Source organism: Symphalangus syndactylus, chromosome 8 (assembly GCF_028878055.3).
Source record: "Symphalangus syndactylus isolate Jambi chromosome 8, NHGRI_mSymSyn1-v2.1_pri, whole genome shotgun sequence".
NCBI lineage: Eukaryota > Metazoa > Chordata > Mammalia > Primates > Hylobatidae > Symphalangus > Symphalangus syndactylus.
In genome coordinates, this window is record NC_072430.2 from 134477618 (window position 1) to 134497941 (window position 20324).

At 38.1% G+C, this 20324-nt stretch overlaps 1 protein-coding gene across 50 annotated transcripts in view; it reads right to left on the reverse strand.

Annotated features, from left to right (window-relative positions):
- The window catches only part of TRIP12 (thyroid hormone receptor interactor 12), a 150587-nt gene that overhangs the window by 3986 nt on the left and 126277 nt on the right, over positions 1-20324 (reverse strand). For all 50 annotated transcript variants that reach the window (XM_055290874.2, XM_063645166.1, XM_063645153.1 and 47 more), the window contains 9 exons: positions 18965-19116; positions 18151-18293; positions 16855-17011; positions 15110-15208; positions 8205-8319; positions 7762-7916; positions 6660-6824; positions 3461-3625; positions 384-497 (listed from right to left, as the gene is read on the reverse strand). In XM_055290874.2, coding sequence (XP_055146849.1) covers positions 384-497; positions 3461-3625; positions 6660-6824; positions 7762-7916; positions 8205-8319; positions 15110-15208; positions 16855-17011; positions 18151-18293; positions 18965-19116 — 1265 coding nt within the window. The remainder of the gene's footprint in view (positions 1-383; positions 498-3460; positions 3626-6659; positions 6825-7761; positions 7917-8204; positions 8320-15109; positions 15209-16854; positions 17012-18150; positions 18294-18964; positions 19117-20324) is intronic.

Here is a 20324-nt window from a genome sequence, read left to right on the forward strand (position 1 = left end):
TCATCGAAACGAAGTTTAGTTAAGGAATAAAGTCAAGCCCCCTCCATGTCTCTTTGCTTCCACAGCAGTATAGAAACATGCAGAACATGCCACACACAGCATAAGTCCCCATTCTCCACTGAATGGCATCGAGGGTCTCAGCTGACAAAGATGCTATGCTTACTGTCATGCGTGGAACCCGCTCCCCCAGTCTAAGAGGGAACACCTATTTAACATTCTTCCTTGCTCAGGAAATTTCCTTGTCTTTCCCAAACATCCATCCCCTGCTATCAAACACCCATTTTTTTGTTTTTGTGCAACAATACGGCCTTTGACTAGGCAGCACAGAAACACTCCACTAAAATTATAGGTATGACCATTTCTTTTAGACATAAGCTACTCACTTCCTCCGGGTAGAAGTACTGAAGATGACTGAGTGGGAAGACTGATTCAAATCCATCTCTGAACGAATCAAATTGCCTAGAAACGCCTTCATTTAGTGCCCAGAATATAACCAGCTGCAAAAAGAAAGTTTTCAAAAAACTGTGACAAGATTTCAAATCTCTTTACTATTTAATATGTGGCAAAGTACAGTGAAACACCCTTTTGGATCACTTTATAAAGAACAAACAAGTTATTAAGTCTTTAAAATAATCTGCTAGAAAACTACATGAGTAAAACGTTAGGTCGACATCTAATGTGGGGCCCTTACCAATAACAAAATGTAAAAAAAAAAAAGAATGCCATGTGCACTTAGTGTGTTTTAAAAATCTATTTATGTAAAACCCATGCCATACAGTTATATTACCTCACTAGATGGGAATCAAATGAGAATTTCCCAAGAGGATAAAATGTTATTGAGAATTAAAGGTAATGTTTGAAGAATCACAATTAGCCACTATTAAGGGTTTTTAATTTTTAATGTAAAATGTTTAGTTCTAAATCCTGTGAAGTTCTTAGAATCCAACCTGTCTGCAGTGTGTGCTTCCTATTAGAAGTAGGCAAAGCCTGGAAATGAAGTCACATGCAACTGAAGGGTAAGAAAAAGCAACTCTTACTGGTCCAACATTATCTAGTCATCACTGACTTTGGGTAGTCCAATGGGTAGAGAAACAACATTTTCAGATAAAAATGAAAACATCAGGATTTTCTTGATAGAAAATTATAAGCATTAGTATAAATTATTTTGAGATAACCTTAATCTAAATGTTAACTCATTATTTGCTAGTAAGATGGAAGAAGAGCTTTCACAAAGTCAGTAGAAGAAACAGGATGAGAAGACAGTCCTAATGAATATTAAAAGGAATTACTTACGAATCACAGAACTGTTAAGTAACAGGGGATTCTGGTTATTATTATTTTTGAGACAGAGTCTCGCTCTGTCGCCTAGGCTGGAGTGCAGTGGCACAATCCTGACTCACTGGAACCTCCACCTCCCTGGTTCAAGCAGTTCTCCTGCCTCAGCCTCCTGAGCAGCTGGGACTACAGGCGTGCACCACCATGCCTGGCTAATTTTTGTATTTTTAGTAGAGACGGGGTTTCACGATGTTTGTCAGGCTGGTCTTGAACTCCTGATCTCATGATCCGCCCGCCTTGGCCTCCCAAAGTGTTGGGATTACAAGCGTGAGCCACCATGCCTGGCCAGTTATTATTTAACCTATATACTCTCTCTCTCTCTTTTAAAGCTGATGAAGAAACTGGTGATCAAGTTTTTCAGAGTCTCCATCTAAAGTCACACAGCAAATTAGTGGAAAGGTCAGTTCAAGGGGTAAATGGCCATTCTGACCTAAATCCAATGCCCTTTCCACCCAATGTCAGGAATAAACCAAAACAAATTTTTCAAACATCGGTAATAAGGATCTATATAGTGGTAATTTAAAATACAATTTATGTTCAATATAAAATTACTTTTCCTGAATTTAGCAAATATAGTCAAGCATCACAAATTTATATATATATATATATATGCTTTTTTTTTTTTTTTTTGAAACGAAGTCTCACTCTGTTGCCCAAGCTGGAGTGCAGTGGCGTGATGTCGGCTCACTGGAACCTCCACCTCCCTGGTTCAAGCAGTTCTTCTGCCTCAGCCTCCTCAGTAACTGAGACTACAGGTGTGTGCCACCACACCTGGCTAATTTTTGTATTTTTAGTAGAGATGGGGTTTCACTATGTTGGCCAGGCTGGTCTTGAACTCCTGACCTTGTGATCTGCCCACCACGGCCGCCCAAAGTGCTGGGATTACAGGCATGAGCCACTGCGCCCAGCCTAATATATATATACGTATGTATATATATATATACACGTATATATATATATATATATACACGTATATACGTATATATACGTGTATATATATATATACACACACATATACGTATATATACGTGTATATATATATACACACACATATACGTATATATACGTGTATATATATATATACACACACACACACACACACACACATATGTATGTATTTCTAAGAGAAAGGATCTCACTCTGTCGCCCAGGATGGAGTGCAGTGGTACAACCTTGACTCACCGTAATTTTGAACTCCAGGGCTCAAGTGCCCTCCCACCCCAGCCTCCCAAGTGGCTGGGACTACAGGCTCATGACACCACACCCAGCTAATTTTTGCATTTTTTTGTAGAGACGAGGCCCCCACTTTGTTGCCTAGGCTGGTCTTGAACGCCTGGCCTCAAGTAATCCTCCTGCCTCTGCCTCGCAAAGTGCTGGGAGGATTATAGGCGTGAGCCTGTGCACCTCACCCATAAGTCAGTAATTTGAAAGGTGTCACCAAACATAAAAGTGTGCACTGCATGGTGCCTGGAGTAAATTCTGTCAAGCTAGCTGCCATGATGGAAATGCAAAAATGCAATTTAGTAAGAACACAAATAATGTCTCTTTTCACTTTTTTTTTTTTTTTTTTTTTTTTTTTTTTTGAGACGGAATCTTGCTCTGTCACCCAGGCTGGAGTGCAGTGGCGCAATCTCGGCTCACTGCAAGCTCCACCTCCCGGGTTCACACCATTCTCCTGCCTCAGCCTCTCCGAGTAGCTGGGACTACAGGCGCCCGCCACCACGCCCGGCTAATTTTTTGTATTTTTAGTAGAGACGGGGTTTCACCATGGTCTCGATCTCCTGACCTCGTGATCCGCCCGCCTCGGCCTCCCAAAGTGCTGGGATTACAAGCGTGAGCCACTGCGCCCGGCCTTCACTTTTTTTTTAAACTAAGAAAATGTGGTGTAATTAGACAGCATTCAAGCCTGAGGAGAAATAATGCAAGGTTATATAAGACAGGAAATATCTGATACGTGCACTCAAGAGCAAAGAGATGCTAGCGCCTTGTAAAGCAGCCTTCATGCAGTGGTCCTGGGGATGTGGAAGGTCTCAAGCCATAGCGTGTGCAGCCAGAAGCAAGGTACAATCAGGCAAAGTCCTCCATCTTCACAACTGGCCTACCCCCCAAAGACGCAGTTACATACTCTTAGATACTCCTCTAAATTGTGGATAGTGACTGGTATATCCTTCCCTCCTTTCTTCAGTTCGATATTGGGAAACCCTGGGAGAGTGAAATCCAGTCCTAGATCTTCAACTGAGCAGCCATTCATAGTCAAGGTTTCTAATGCATACTGTAGACTCTCTTTGGTCTAAAAAAACACAAATGGGGGAGAAATGGTGTCAAGCAAAATTAACTCACGGTTTTTTGTTTAAAAAAAAAAAAAGATATCCTAATAAAGCTGATGGGTTCCTTTAACTCTTAGCTTCTTTATTTTTTTCCTGGTCATAATCTACATATGAAAGTCACTGAGATCATAAAGGAAGTATAAGAAAAGAGAGCTGAAGTGCTTCTTCATTATGAGATGCTGCTGCTCAATTTAAGCACACATAAATTAAATTTCACAGTAAGTGCATAACAGGTTGCATATTTGTTAATTTTAAGAATGTGGATCCTAGAACTAGACAAACTTTTCATAAATTCTAGGCTAATCTTGAATCCAATACTGTATAAGTATACAGCGAATACTGATAATACGGTTGGGAAACTGTAAATATAAAAAACGTACTATCTAGTGATAGTGATAAACTTTCTACCCCTGCAAAGCTCAAGTCTACAGAACGAAGCCTGGAGAGGCTTCATTCAACTACTTGAGGCCTCTGATGCATAACAAGTTTGCATCTATGCAGCAACACTGTGATTTAAAAAAAAAAAAAAAAAAAAAAAAAAAAAGTTCCAAGAAATCCCTAAGAAAAGGCAAGCAATACTTTATAAGACAAACGTTAAAAAGTCTTTATTACTCACTTTTTAAAAAATGTCTAAGATTATGAAAGGCCTATGTAAATTTTTTTAAACTTAAGGATCAAAAACCAACATACAAAAATGCAAATTCCATCTAAAAATGAAGACATCAAGTTAGGACAAAGAAGACAAATGGCTTTCCAAACTGGAAATGCCTCCATGTACGAAATTCCTACAGAGTAACAATTAAGGTACAGAAAAGTAGTCATTTAAACTAGAAATGTTTAAAACATTCTGATTAATTAATTAGTCATTTTTTAAAAAGCAAACTAAATGCTGTTTAGGATTCTAAATGATTCAGAATACCAAGGAGGTGGCAGATTATTGAAAGTAAATGGTCACAGAATTATGTCCATTTTTACTTCTCTGCAAAAACCCACTTTTAAGCCTCTCTCCATTTTAGGTGTCATTTGAAGACCTCTAAAGGCAGGCATTTTATTTTACATTTGAAGTATTCTTCAGCAGAAAGATTAAAAAAAAAAAAAAAAAAAAAAGTTCTGTGTTTTCATGTTCCCCCCACTGGTAAGCTCTCAAAACTATCCTTGTACTCCCTGTCACAGATCAAGGTGATTACTATTACACGACTGGAAAGTCTTCTCTCATAGCTACCAAGGAAATATCTTATTTCTAAAGATGTGCATTACAAAGTGTTATTAGATAGGAATCCAGAATTTACAATGTCCTAGAGATGTTTAAAAGGAATTTACATTAGTTTCTCTAGATTTTACATATTAAGTCGAGAAACTAATGTAAATTCCCTTTAAACATCTCTAGGACATTGTAAATTCTAGCACATTTTCCATATTTCTTTAGAGAATTTAAGCTACCAAGTAGAATCTGAGCCAGGACAACTTGCCCCATCTGTATATATACTTTATTACAGAAACAGGATGTGGTTTTTCAGAATGTCACCATTTCTCATGCTCTTGTTCACAGTTGGTTATTATAATAAGTCAATTTCTGGAGTGTGGATTCTGTGCCACTCATTTTATATTTTTAAACTGACAGCATCAGGAACAATAAAGGGGAGAACAAATCTCAAAAAACAAACAAGAAAACTGCCGACAAGAGAACTGTGGCGGCATACTGTATTTGAGACAAGCATATATAATAGAGCTTGCATGGTGTGGAAGCGTGCAGACAGCCTGGGTTTGAGTTCCTACTCTGTGTTCTCTAGGTGTGTGACCTTAGGCAGATTGCTCAATCTGTCTGCCCTGGTTTGCTCACCAGTAAAATAGAGATAACAACAATACCCCAACCTCACATGGTAGTTGTTGGGATTAAATAAATTAACATATATATGGTATCTAAAACAGAGCCTCCTGTTTTACTTGCTTTTTTGTTCCTCCTTTTTGTTTTGCCATTATTTACCTAAGAGATCATCCTAAACAACACTGCAATAGTTTAAAACTTACCAAGTTGTGAAGAGAAAATCAAAATGGTTCTAAAAATTCTAAAATGACAAATTCTGTACAGAAAAGGTGGACTTAGCCTCTTTGAATACCAATTTCTCTTAACAGACTTTTTCAAACAGCACCAAATAATTACAAATTAATATGGGAGATAAAGTGAATCTCCTTACAAATCTTCTAATAAAAAGACACTCCAAAATCCTATCCCTCTACCATAAGATCCTCTCCAACTCATCAGGAGAGGTGACGCTCTCCCTCACTACAGAATCTTAACTTGCTGTTCTTACTTAATTTATAAAATGAGAGTTGATTTAATACTGGTCCATGTTACCAGCCCAAACAAGCTTTTTGGGTCTGTGCCACAAAAAAATAGAATCTTGTTTTCTTCTAATACCAGATACAGAACCATTATTAATCTCAGATTGAGTTAAATAATTTATCTATTGTTAATTATATACATTAACATTATACAGTAATGATATGAAGTTCAAGGTTATGAGATGTCACAGAGAAACCTCAAAATGTATTACCAAGGAATAGTTGTTGGCACTCACAGTGACCTTTAAAAAATATCTTCCTGAGATCTCTAGAAATAAGACTCTTCCTAAATTAAGCTACCTTTCTTGAAAATAAATCTGTTCTGAGACTAGTTTTACTGATTCAAATGCTAAAAGATGATATAATATCTGCCCAGATACATAATACTTCCATCTAAAATTTAGTTGAAAGGAGTCCTTATTTATGGTTTGACTTAGAATTGTATTTGCTAATCAAGATGTTTATAGCCTGCTGTGAGTACAGGTCATGTGACCCACTGTGAAATCATATGTCTTAGTTAGTATAATAAAAGAATTAATATCTTCTAAAATAAAACATTAATATAACAACTGAGTCAAATACAAACCATTTAACAAAAGCCTCATTTTTCTAAAATAAAGACTTGATTTATTCGACTGCTTCTTCTAAGCCTACCTGGGATTTATCTTGTTCAAGTCTTTTCTTCTGTCTGACAATGTCTTCTAGGTGATAAACTGATCTGGCTACAACTGGGTCGATGTCAAACAAATCGTGTGATGTCAGTGAAGTTTCTTGCCGTAGCATCCATTTATAAAAGGGTAAGCCAAGGGGAAGGTCCACCTGAAACGGAATATGTCACACTGAGCTTCCAGCATTACCTCTATCTAAGGCACTTCAGGAGATCATTTAAATATTAATAGGTCAAGTAATCCCCAAGAAAGAAAATTCGATAGTTGGGAACTATTTCTCCCACTACACAAAATTGATTCTCTTGATTTGGGGCTCTAAATGCAATTCCATTGTAGTCTGTATTACTGAATATCCCAAAGCAAAAAATGTTAAGGGAAAAAACTTACTATATTTAAAATAGAAAACTAAATGGAACTTCTAAAATAACTGATAAACTGCCCACTCTTCAGTTAAAGTGAAATTGTAAACTTGTCAATTTGGCCACAGGTGAAAATGTCTTAAACATACTGATAAAGTGCCTCCGAAAACGTGAGAAGAGCACGGTGGCTCATGCCTGTAATTCCAGTGCTGTGGGAGGCCAATGTGAGAGGAGTGCTTGAGGCCAGAAGTTCAAGAGAAAAAGAAATGAAGAAATGTCCAGAAACATTCCAACCTCTATGAATACTGATCACTTGGGTTATTTTCACAACAGCACTCTAATGTAAATTTAATGAAGTTTAGTTACATGCACAAACTTTCCTACTGAATTAAAAAGGTAATGTCACACTTTAAAAAATAAATAATTAATACCACCTTAACTTGCCTGATTATCTGAACCCTTGCTATCCAAGGAGGGGTCCACAACCTGGCAATTGGGCATGCCCTGGGAGCTGACAGGAAAATTTAGAATCTCGGACAGTAAGACAGTCTTACCCCTGCCCTACTGAATCAGAACTGGCATTTTTAACAAAATCCCCAAGTAATTCATATGTGTATTAAAGTTTAAGAAGCATTGCTCTAAACTATAGCAGTAAACTACAGGGGACTGAGGTACTTGCACAGAACATTCTACAACAAAACTGCAAAAAGCAAACCATCTTAAACTTACCAATCTGAAATCCATGATAGCCTTGGCCATTAATTTTCCTAAGAAGCGAAACTTCATCTTAACCTTTGCAATATGAGCTGGCTTTGCTGTCCTACCAAAGGGAAGCGCAAACAGGCCCTGGAGGTTTTGAATATACTTGGTCCCTTCTTGGCTCCCTGAAAAACAAGCAATTCACCAAACTTTAGCTGATGTTTCCAAAAACAAAACAAAACCTGGTTAACTAAGAACATTTAAGAAATTTGAGTATTCTCAAAATTGGAGTGCAGATCACTGAATGAAGTCCTCTAGAACTGGACAGGCCTTCCCTATTTGATAAATGAGAAAACAGAAGCTAAAAGAAAGTAAGCACAGCTGTCCATTAGAAATTACATGTTTAATAAACTGTCAGAGTCCATTACCTGATCTGAGTAACACAAACCAACTAACTTACAGATAGGCATTACCTTTTGGATTGCTAAGAGTTACTTCTTCACCTCTCCAAAGACCCAAGTCAGCTCTCTGTAGTTCCTGAGATACAAGCGCATAAAACTCCAGTGTAGGCCCAAGACCTGTACCAACCTACAGAAGAACACAAGTACAACAATTTCAAATTTTAGGAATTGTGCTTTTTTACTGCCAACCTCTTGGAAATGTGGACACAAACAGCAACTGTTTACCAGGATGCATTAGAGATTATTTTCCAAAATGTCCTGACTGGATTTATTCTTTCAGTCCTGGTCACCTGAAACAAAAACTGGCAACTCTTTATTATTTCCTACCCGCTAGGGCCCCAACATGTCAGTTGAACAATTTCAGGTTGTACTCACAGAAGTGACACTGTGGCTACATATCTTTCCTTCAGGAACAATATGGCACTGTCTGCATATGGATGTCTTTCCCCTTTTTCTCTTTAGTGAACTGTTACCCCAAACCAGCTCAAATGTCATCCTCTCAAGGGGCAGGGGCCCCCCCAACATCTGCTCCCAACAGTTAGTCTGTTCCTTTTTTCTTGGGGCTTATTTTTCAGCTACTTAAATACTTACTACATTACTTTACCACAATTTCAGTATATGCTTGCATATTTCACAGGATGATAACTGTTTTGGTCACCCTGTATCTCTGATAGTACCTGACACACAGTAGCCATTTAATAGAGATATGTCGAATAAAATACAAATAATGGAAGGTCTGATTCCACACCAGCACAGAAAGGACTGACGGCCTCATACAGGATACCAATGCTTCTCAACTCCCAGGGTGCACTAGAATCCCCAGAGCTTTATCAACATGCACATACAGGGGTGCCATGTCCTGAAGATTCTGATCTGACAGGTACAGCTTACAGCCTGGGCACTGGTATTATTAAACAAGCTCTGAAGGCGACTGTGTAGCTTAAAGTGAAACTACTCCTCCATGAGACACCTGATGTGGACATGCCTGAAGCAGTGTTCATAGCTTGCTCATTCCTTCATGTTCTGTCAAGGTCCCGCCAGATCAGACCATAAACAAAGATATGCAGGTAGTGACAAGTTCATATCACAGGTTATACACTAACTCTAATTGTAACCCTGTCAAGAAGGCAACATTTATAGATTACTTGTAAACAAAGGGTACTATTTTAGCATTATTACAGTTACTCTTAAAAATTACCCACACTAGCTTAAAAGTTTAGAGGTAGTCCACTAAACGTTTAACTCTTTCAAAACAGAGATCTGCTTGGGCCTAGTGGTGCTTGCCTGATTAACCCCTAATCCTATTAGAATTCCACACCAGTAAATGGTATCACCATTAAACCCAAAATGAATAATCCAACCAAATCCTTAGAGCCGTCCTTGGCCATTCTCTAAACCCGCACAATCCAATCCATCAGTAAATACAATAAGCGCTGCCTTCAAAATGCATTCTAAACTAATTACCAACTTTACCCAGCTGCCATTCCCTGTCATCTGGTCTACTGTTAAAGCCTCCTAGATGGTCTCTGCACTATCATTCCCAACATCTTATATCCCATTCTCACTCTTAGCTTTTTAAAAGTCCTTACAAAACGCAAGTTCGTGGCATTCCTTTGCTACTTTCCAAAGGTTTTCCATCTCATTCAAAGCACAGCTCCAGTTCTTACCACGGCCTACAAGACCCCTCTGCCCACCCTGCTCAGTCTCTTTGACTCCTACTACTCTGCCCTTGCTCTCTATGCTCAAGCCACACTCATCCTCCAACAGGCTAGGAACACTGCTTCTCTGTTCTTGTGCTAGAGATACTCTTCCCCCAGACTGCAATGACTTGCCTCCACTCAAATGTCCTCAGACTGCCCTACGTGACCCCATAATGCTTCATCCTCTTATTCTGTTTTACTTTTCTTCCACATGGCCTAACATATATGTGTACATGAATGTGTGTGTATGTATTGGCCTCCCCAAACTAAAAGATAAGCTCCATCATGGGGGTGGGAGTACTTTGTATATTCTGTTCTGCACTGAATCCCAGGCACGAGAGGACTGAGGAACAAAAGAGAAGCAAAGAAAAACCTGCAGTAACACATGGTATCCACTAGATGGTGCTAGTTAATTCTCCTTTTGGCATAACATTATCCCAGGTTCAACAGAAGTCACAGATCAAATTAGTCTATTTCCTTCATCCAATGCTGTTGTTTCTAAAAGGACTCTTAAAATATTAAATCACTAAAAGTACTTCCTCTGTGAGCCTCTGCAGAAGGTGGAAGGCCCAGGTCATGTTTGCTTTGCTGATACAACCTAGCGGTGGCCAGCATCCCCACAGAGTAACCTGATCTCTTCAGAGATTATCATTCTACCCAACTACACCACTAAAAGGGTAGGTACTTGGTTGACCTTCATTTTTCTTTTTAAAGGAAAGGAAAGCATAAAACCCTAGAAACAGAAAAACAAAAGTTTGACAACTTGACTTAAAATGTAATCTTTTTCTCTCAAAACTAACACATACTGGCACTTATTATGTGACAATGTTCTCAGTGCTTCACACATTTCAGCCCATTTTATCATTCTAACAACATGAGGAGGCAGGTGCACTAATTATGTAAAGGGCTGAGAGGACACTGCTGAGTTTATGTTAACTTGCCCAAAACCACATAGCCAGCAGGTGGGCAGGCCAGGCTCCACATTCCCTGCTCCTGATCTTTCACCTTCCCAAAAGGATACTGGGTCACTGGGTCATTTGTAACCCCAATCCTGAGGGTTTGTGCGCCCAAAGACTGGTATAATCCTTCCCTGGCTTACCAATCATCCCAATTCAAATAGGAGCCCACACTGTGACCTGACATTTTCATTGGGATTCTTCTAGAACTAGTTAGAAATTCTTCCTAAAGGCCACTAGCTGACATGTACAGCTGAATTTGAATCATAACCTGAAGCCCTATGCATCTCACAAAGCCAGTGCTTGTGAGGTAGGGGTGGGGGTACTTCCCCCTTCCCCAGTGAAGCAGCTCCTGGAATCTTTTCTGAGGTCAACAGGTAAGACCCATGAAGGAAGGGCATAAAATCTTGACCTTACATTAGCAATCCAATCCTGCTCCTTAGAACAATCTGTGTGAAGCCATTTTGAGCTTGTTTAGGTTTCATGCAAGATACAATTTTAACAGAACCATGAGAGATGAGAGAGGAAAGATATTTCCTGGTAAGAGAAAAATATGCTGAAGAAAGTAGAATGTACGTTTAAAGAGAATAAAAACATACCAAATGGTTAGAGCAAAGTTCCTGCAGTCTTATGAGTAACAAATTTGGATGCATCAACATATAAGAATCGCATCCTCTGAGCAACTGCCATGATCAAGCTAGATGCAAAAAATTCGTATCTCTTATGCCAGCAGTCCAGGGCCCCCACTCCATCTGGCCTCCTCCTTTCTATCCCCCTTCTCCCAACACTTCTACAGGAGTACTAACTTCTGCCACTCACCACCAAGCCTGACCCTTTGCTCAGGCCCCATCTCCTACTAGAAAATGGTCTCTCAATCTTCCTGTTCTCTTTCACTAAGGTCTAACTCAAGACATCTTGAGGACAGCACTCCTTGTCTGAATGCGTCATTCAGTTGGCACCTGTACCACTACCTTGCCACACTCTTTGGTACCTTTGTCCTGTGTCTCCCTAACTACACTGTAATCTTTTGAGTGAAGAGACTCTGCCATAACCTGGAACCCTAGCATGTAGTATACTTTCCAGTACACAACAACTTATAATTTTACCTTTGGTGAATGAATGCTCTTAGCTTTTTAAAAGTCATGAAGAAGGAGAAAATGCTTAATAAAATGAATGAAAAATCAAAGTCATGATTAAAATTACTTAAATAGGCACAGTTAGTATCACACACTAAACTGCTAAATCTATGATACTTACCATGAGCCAGTTCATGTACATGAACTCAGTCACAACTTTGAGGTTATACTATTATTACCTACATTTTACGGATAAGAAAGCTGAGGGGCAGAACCTCCATAAGAGGTTCAGGGAAGCCCCAAAACTCTAAGTTTTGTCTTGAAAAAAAAAAAAAATCAGGTGAAAGAAGAAGGGGGAAGTATCCCAAGAGACTTAAATATACATAAAATACACAGAAAATCATTACTTGAATCTTTTGGTATACGGGCCTGTTTAAAAGTATATGAAAAGGAAGAAAAGACAAAGACTAGAAGTTTTATTTTATTCACAGATGATATAAATGTCTATGACACAAGGCAGCAAGCTATACAACTGGTGGGCCAAACTACAGCTCCAGCCCCAGGGTCTGTTTTTGTACTTTCTGCAAGCTAGGAATAATTTGTATTAATTTTAAGCGATTAGAAGTAATTTGAATAGTATTTTACAACATGTGAAAATCACATGAACTTTACATTTCTGTGACTATAAAGGTTCACTGGAACACAGCCATGCTCATTCAGTGTCTATTGCCACTTTCACGCTACAAAGGTAGAAGTGAGTAGTTGTGATGGAGACCATGTGACCCACAAAACCTGAAATATTTACTATCTGGTCCTTCACAGAAGTTTTCCCAAGCCATGGGTCTACAATAATCCTAAGTGATTTATTAAAAAGTTTTAAGTTTATGAAGGTCACAGAAAACAAGGTTATGATACAAAAATGAACTGTATTTCTAGAAACCAACAAACAACTGAAAACAAAAGAACAGTATCATTTTCAGCTTCATCAAAAAACCATAAAATATCTGGAGGGAAACAAAATATGTGCAAGAAAGACCTCTAGATGTAAATAACGAAAAACTAAAGATTCAGGTAAGTGAACACGACGTTCATGGATCAGAAGACACAATGCTGTAAACATGTCAATTCTCTCCAAACTGATCTGAATTGAAAGAAATCTGAATCAAAATCCTGTCAAACTTTTTGTAGACACTGGCAGGCTGATTCTAAAACTCACATGAAATAAAAGTTGAAAATAACCAAACCATCTTTTAAAAAAAGAAAGAAAAAAAAAAGAAGGCCAGGCACGGTGGCTCATGCCTGTAATCCCAGCACTTTAGGGGGCCGAGGTGGGTGGATCACCTGAGGTTGGGAGTTCGAGACCAGCCTGACCAACATGCAGAAACCCTGTCTCTACTAAAAATACAAAATTAGCCGGACATGGTGGCACATGCCTCTAATCCCAGCTACTTGGGAGGCTGAGGCAGGAGAATCACTTGAACCCAGGAGGCAGAGGTTGCAGTGAGCCGAGATCGTGCCATGCATTCCAGCCTGGGCAACAAGAGCAAAACTCCGTCTCAAAAAAAAAAAGAGAAAAGAAAAAAAAAGGACTTATACTACCTGATTATGACTTACTATAAAGGTACGGTGATCAACACAGTATAGAATAATAAGAACAGAACAGAAAATCTAGAAAGAGATCCAGACATCACAATCAACCGGTTTCCCACAAAGGGGTCAAGGTAATTAAATAGGAAAAAGAATGGTCTTTTCAGCAAATAGTGCAAAAAAAATCTGAATAGCCTATGTCTTAAAGAACTTCAAATTGTAATTAATATACATATATAAATTAACTTAAAATGAATCACAGATGAAAAGCCAAAACAATAAAACTTCTAGAAAAACACATATAAGAAAAATCTGAGACCATAGTTTAGAGAAAGATTTCTTAGGATGCAAAAAGCACAAACAAGAAAAAAAAAAAAGATAAACTGGATTTCATCAAAACTGAAAATTTCTGCTCTTCTAAAGACATTTTATAAATAAAAGAAAAGATAAGCCACCAACTGGAAGAAAATAATGGCCAAAATTCTTGAATACTTCTCCAAAGAAAGTACATGAATGATCAATAAGCAATGAAAAGGTCACAATATCAATCATGAGGGAAATAAAAATTAAAACCACCATAATATGCCACTATACATCCACTAGAATAACTAAAACAATACCAAGTGTTGTGAGTATGAGAAGCAATTGGAACTTGATATATACATTACTGGTGGGAATGTAAAATGTGACGGCCACTTTGGAAAAGTTTTGTATCTCTTATAAAATAAAAACATATCTCTATCTTACCAAATGACTTAGCAATTTAGTTCTGAGGCATTTACCCAAGAGAAGTAAAAACATGTGTCTCCACAAGGAAATGAATACAAATGTTCATAGCAATGTTCCTCAAAATAGTCAAAAATTGGAAACAACCCAAATGTGAATCAACTGGTGATTGTTAAACATATTTTGGTGCACTCATATAATGGAATGCTCAATATATAGTTCATATAATGGAACTACTCCATAATAGGAAACAAATTGACACATGCAACATGGATGAATCTCAAAAGCATTATGCTAAGTGAAAGAAGAATGACAAATGGCTACATACTGCATGATTCCATTTATGATATTGTAAAAAGGACAAAATTACAGGGACAGAAAACATCAATGGTTATCAAGGGCTGAGGATGGGGTAGGGGATAGAATGACTGATTTTGCAAAGTGAAATGGGGGCACTTTTTGTGGTGATCGGAGTACTCTTTATCTTGATGTGAAAGTGATAACAAACTGCATCTGTCAACCCTTAAAACTACATTTTTGAAGTATGCAGTTATTATAAGATATCTCAGTAAACCTGATTTTTTTAAAAAGGTAATTCAAACATTTTGAAAGTTATCAGCTGTTTAAAATATCCTTCAATTTATCAGCTTAAAGACTAACAACACAAATGTGTTCTTACGTCAGGAAAAAACTGCCTTTCATTATTTAGTTGAACCTTTGAAAAATGGAGAACTTAGAACAAATCATTCAAGAGAAAAGAGAGCAAAGTCTCCCAATTGTCTTTCAGAATTTCATAATACCAAGAAACTCAAATAACATTTAATCAAGAGCACAAGTCAAGCTAAATAACCATCACCGGACTCCATGCTCACCTCATTTTCATACTGGATTTCTAACATGGCCCGTGAGCTGCCGAGGTCCTGCATCACAGACTCCGCCTGTTTCAGCAGCTCCTCTCGGTTCACAGTACGCTACAAAGAAAGTACAACTGTCAGGAAACTATGCTCTACCAATATTACACTTTAATAAACAGGTGGCATTTCTTGAAATGCAAAAGAACAAAATCAACTCAACTGTTAACACTTATTTCCTTAAACAGATAACTCAGAAAAGGTTAAGAGGTAGCTGTATTGCTACAAACATCAATAGCACCCTGGCATACATTAAGGAAATCAGATGCAAGAGTAATTACTAATTTATCTTGTGGCCATGGCAAGTTCAGAAAATTCAAGTTGGGGAAGAAAAAAATCATCTTTGCCAAATATCAATGCAATTCTCAGGGCTGCAGTTTCATGAAATCTCCCTGGGTACATTTATATTTAGACAGAGAAATAGATATGGAGGTGACAGGTCAAACAGGTGAGCTGGAAACCTATTGGCTCTGATCTGCCAAGATCCTACAAGCACTACTACAAACACCTGCGAATGAGATTTTAAAAGGTCCTGCTAGATTTCTAATTTATGCCAATATCAGTGCTTATGGAATCCTAATAAAGATACGAATAGGATGACTTTTTTTTTTTTTTTAGACGGAGTCTCGCTCTGTTGCCAGGCTGGAATGCAGTGGCACAATCTCAGCTCACTGCAACCTCTAACTCCCTGGTTTAAGTGATTCTCTTGCCTCAGCCTCCTGAGTAGCTGGGATTACAGGCATGCGCCACCACGCCCAGCTAATTTTTTTTTTTTTTTTTTTTTTTTTTTTTTTTTTGGTATTTTAGTAGAGATGGGGTTTCACCATGTTGGCCGGGATGGTCTCAAGCGCCTGACCTCATGATCCACCTGCCTTGGCCTCCCAAAGTGCTGGGATTACAGGCATGAGCCACCACGCCGGGCCCAAGAAGATTTTTTTAACTACAATGTTTGCTTTATGTGGTTTTGCTTTTCAGTATACACTTCACTCCCTGCCATCCATCTAACTCCTTTATTTTATTACTAATGTCTCTTATGAAACTTTTGGAGATAAAGGCTTTAGGAAAGGAAACTTAAATCCCTAGCGGAAAAAAACACGTAAATGAACAGAAAAGACCTAAGTAAAAACAGTGCTGGTGAGAAATGTAGAATCGGTCTCCACTGGAAATGGCTCAGGGCCCCGTGGTTCAGAGCCACAAATGTGGAGCCAAGATTAGAAACACAGATTAAGTTAGCAACACTGGGGCTAACTGGTATAAGAGACTCAAAATATATTAAGGATTTTGTTTCAGGCTTTACTAATTGGAGTGATTTGTTAAGGGAATGAAATGGATCTGATTAATTCCAACTATTACATAAGGGATCAATTTTTAAAGGCAGGAGATAGTTTGAACTCCTAATTTACAATGAAAAAAGTTTCAGTGAGAGAAGACAAGATTCTTTCTTGGTCTAAGAGTTACGGCAACTAAAAGAGAAAAGAGAATTGTAGAAATTATTTCAGAAACTGGGGAGTGGGGAGGAGAGAAACTCTTCATGAAGGATAAGGAAGAATCACAGCCCAGTTCCAAGAGCCTGAAAGGAAAATAGGGCTAGCTGACTATGACCAAGGCCTCCAAGACCAACATGCATATTTAGATACACTACATTTCTAGTTTTCCCATTATTTTGAAAAGCTCAGATTATTTAAAGATTTTGGGGAGAAACTTACTTTTTTTCTATCCAATCTAGGTGCAACTCTGCTATCTTGAGAATCAGACTGGTTGATTTCTGGGTTGGTATCAAGTAATCTTTGCATTGCTCGGTCCCGATCAAATGCAGTTACATAAAAAAGCATTTGCCGGGTATCAAAAGGAAAGAAAAATGGGCTGTAAAAAGATGCAATGTAAGTTTATTATCTGGATGAGAATCAGAAATTACTAAAAAAAAAAAATCCAAACTTATATTAGAAACAACTTTTGATATGATATAGAAAATTGTAAATAAAATCAGTAAAAATTGTTTAGGTCAATTTATTTATTTATTTATTTTGAGATGGAGTCTTGCTTCCGTCGCCCAGGCTGGAGTGCAGTGGTGTGATGTAGGCTCACTGCAACCTCCGCCTCCCGGGCTCTTGCAATTCTCCTGCCTCAGCCTCCCAAGTAGCTGGGATTACAGGCTCCTGACACCACAACCAGCTAAATTTTGTATTTTTAGTAGAGACGGGGTTTCACCATGTTGGCCAGGGTGGTCTTGAACTCCTGACCTCAGGCGATCCACTTGTCTTGGCCTCCCAAAGTGCTGGGATTATGGATGTGAGCCATCACATCCAGCCAGGTCAATTAATTTTTAAGAATTTTCATACTTCTTATATGAAATTTCTAAGTGATCAAGTAATAGAGCATTAAGTAGCCTTTCAATGCAGAATCTGATATTTTATTTTTTAAATCCTACACTTAAGTTGACAGATCATCTTTAATCTACCTGAAGGAAGTATAACATGACTAATGAAAGCTCATTTTTAAAATATGACCACCACCTTCATGAGGCACTTGAATCATCCTGAAACCAGCCCTATCTCCCAGTCCATGTCTGTGGAAAAATTGTCTTCCATGAAACTGGTCCCTGGTGCCAAAAAGAGTTGGGGACAGCCGATTTAAATGTATATGGCCAGTGGCTTACATTTATCACTGCAGTTCTAGAGTCCCTGACCCAAGCAGGCTCAGAGAATCAAGCAACTACACCTTTGGAATCCAATTTTATGATAGCAGATAATTTTGACTATCCTCAGCCAAACTGCTATGTGACTTTCCTATTTCATACATAGACACATACTACCAATAAGATCCAGCCCCCAAACTTGCCTAGTCTGTTTACATGCTAAAGCCACACAATTAAGCAAGTTGTGATCAACAGTATTAATAAACATTTGACTAGGTCCAGTAAAGACAATGTTTCTGTAATAAAATACATCAAGACCAACCCAGTAACATTTCCAAGGCCACCATTACAGAAGTGATTGTCTTACCAGGTTTTTCCTAGCTCAGTAAGCCATGTTGGGATGTTTCCTGTCATGATTACTAAAGGATCTTGAAGTTGCCTATTTGCTTTTGCTGTTAACTTACTGTTAATAAATTCACTAGTTGGAATAATTTCCTTGCACATTGCATTCTGTAAAATGTTTTAAAAAAAAAAAAGTCTACATGTAGTAAAACATTAGGATTATATTCACAATCTCTTCCATTATCCCCAAATCCATGCAAAGTACCCTGAATTCACGTGCTGGTTTCCAACATACAACACACAGCCTCTCATTACTGTGTCCCCACTAAAACAACAATTCCCACAATACACTGTTAAGCCCTCACACGTACCCGCTGCCACTGCTGCGCACCCCCCCCAAGCCACTGCTGCTGGCTCAATCATTCAGTGAGGTTGCAGCTAATGTTTCATACAGGGCCAATTCCTTTACTCTTCTCTATGCTATATAAATTTCAAAGGCAGCATGCAACTTTCACCCAACTTCTACTTGATATATAAACTTCCGGTTATGTGTACCTAAAGAATTTTAACTATAATAAATCCATGTTCAAGTTTCATATTGTAGCTTAATTTCACAAATTTATTGCTAGAGAAAATTTTACAAATCTGCCAAGAGAATTAATCTAAGACTGTGGGCGAGGAGGAAAAAAAAGTGGGGGAGAAGTTTCCACTGATGAGTACATTGTACTTTACTGGGCTAGGATCCCTGCATTTAGCTGAATCAGTTTCCATTTCTAGTGCAACAGGAAATTTATCAATCACAGACCATAAAAATTTCACAAGTAGGCAACATTACTCACATCATACAAGTAATACCAGTATCGACTGATAGCATGTAAAACTCTTAAAAGAAGGATCACATCTAATGACGGGTCTTCAAATGTTATATTTTCAGGTGGTGTGGGAATGAGGTAAACTTCTAAAGGATTTGATACTGATGGGCACACTCCATCTAAAGGACAAAAGATCAAAGTAAGTTTTGATCAAAGTTAGAATGGCTAAGCCAGTGCAGCCAAGGTCCTATCATTGCTAAAAGACTAACAGAAGTTGTTAATAGTCAACGCTTGGAATCCTATTAGTAGGGTATTGATAAGTTTCACAATCTTCCCATTTTATCTTATATATAAAGTGCCTTGGCTTATAAAAATTTCACTTTCCCCTCCCATACACAAACACTATAATGGAGGAAAGCTGACTCCTCCACATTTCTCCTTTATACCAGAAACAATGGCAAACAGTAAAATGGCTGGAGGAATAAAAACAAACTGTTTAAATTTAAGTTCACTGTTATAGAAATTTCCCAGATTTTTCATATCCAGTTTATAACTAGACGAATACCTCAAAATTAAAAATCTGGTAAAAGAGACTTGGTTATTTAACCCAAGGCTTAGGACTGAACAGATTGTGAGGGTTTTCAAGTAGGGTCTGCAAATCCTTTGTTATTAGACTGCATTAAGTAAAGGCACCAAAAAAATAAATCTGAGGGATTGAAACAGTTGCCATTTACTTATAGCACGCAAAATAATAAAAAATCATACCACCATCATTTCATAAAAGAAAATGGCATTTTTAACACCAAAAACATAACAATCTCAAAACTAAGAGCCTTTTATATTGAACAAACTTAGTTTTGTGAAAAAAAAAAGTGCTACAGGGCCCTTTTCTGTGGACCAGGGAAACTAGTGTGAGAAAATTACTGCAGTGGCGGCAGGGAGAAGGGTTGGCGGGGTTGGGGGGGTCCTCCATGGAACAATAATATTGTCTAAGGCATTGTTAGTATCGTATTTTTAAAGGGAAGAGGTGGGGGAAGAGAGGAAAACTGTAGACAGGAAGGAAGTATTACAGAGGAAAATAAGTCTATTAGAAAGTGACAGTTATATTCGGTGGTCATTATATTACCTGGCATCACTTTTTATAATTACTATAATTATACTACTGTCATGGATGACAATAAAAAATTAGGGGCCAATTGGCCAATGATCACTACCTTCAGTCTCTTCTTTAGTGAACGTGTTCTACCAATGAAATTTGTTTCAACCTTCATAAAAACCTGAACTCTTAATGAATTGGGAATAAGTTTTTTCCCAATTTTCCTTCCCAATTTAATTTTGTACGTACTTAATTTTTCATTTTGTAGATATTAAAGTTGAGGATTAAACG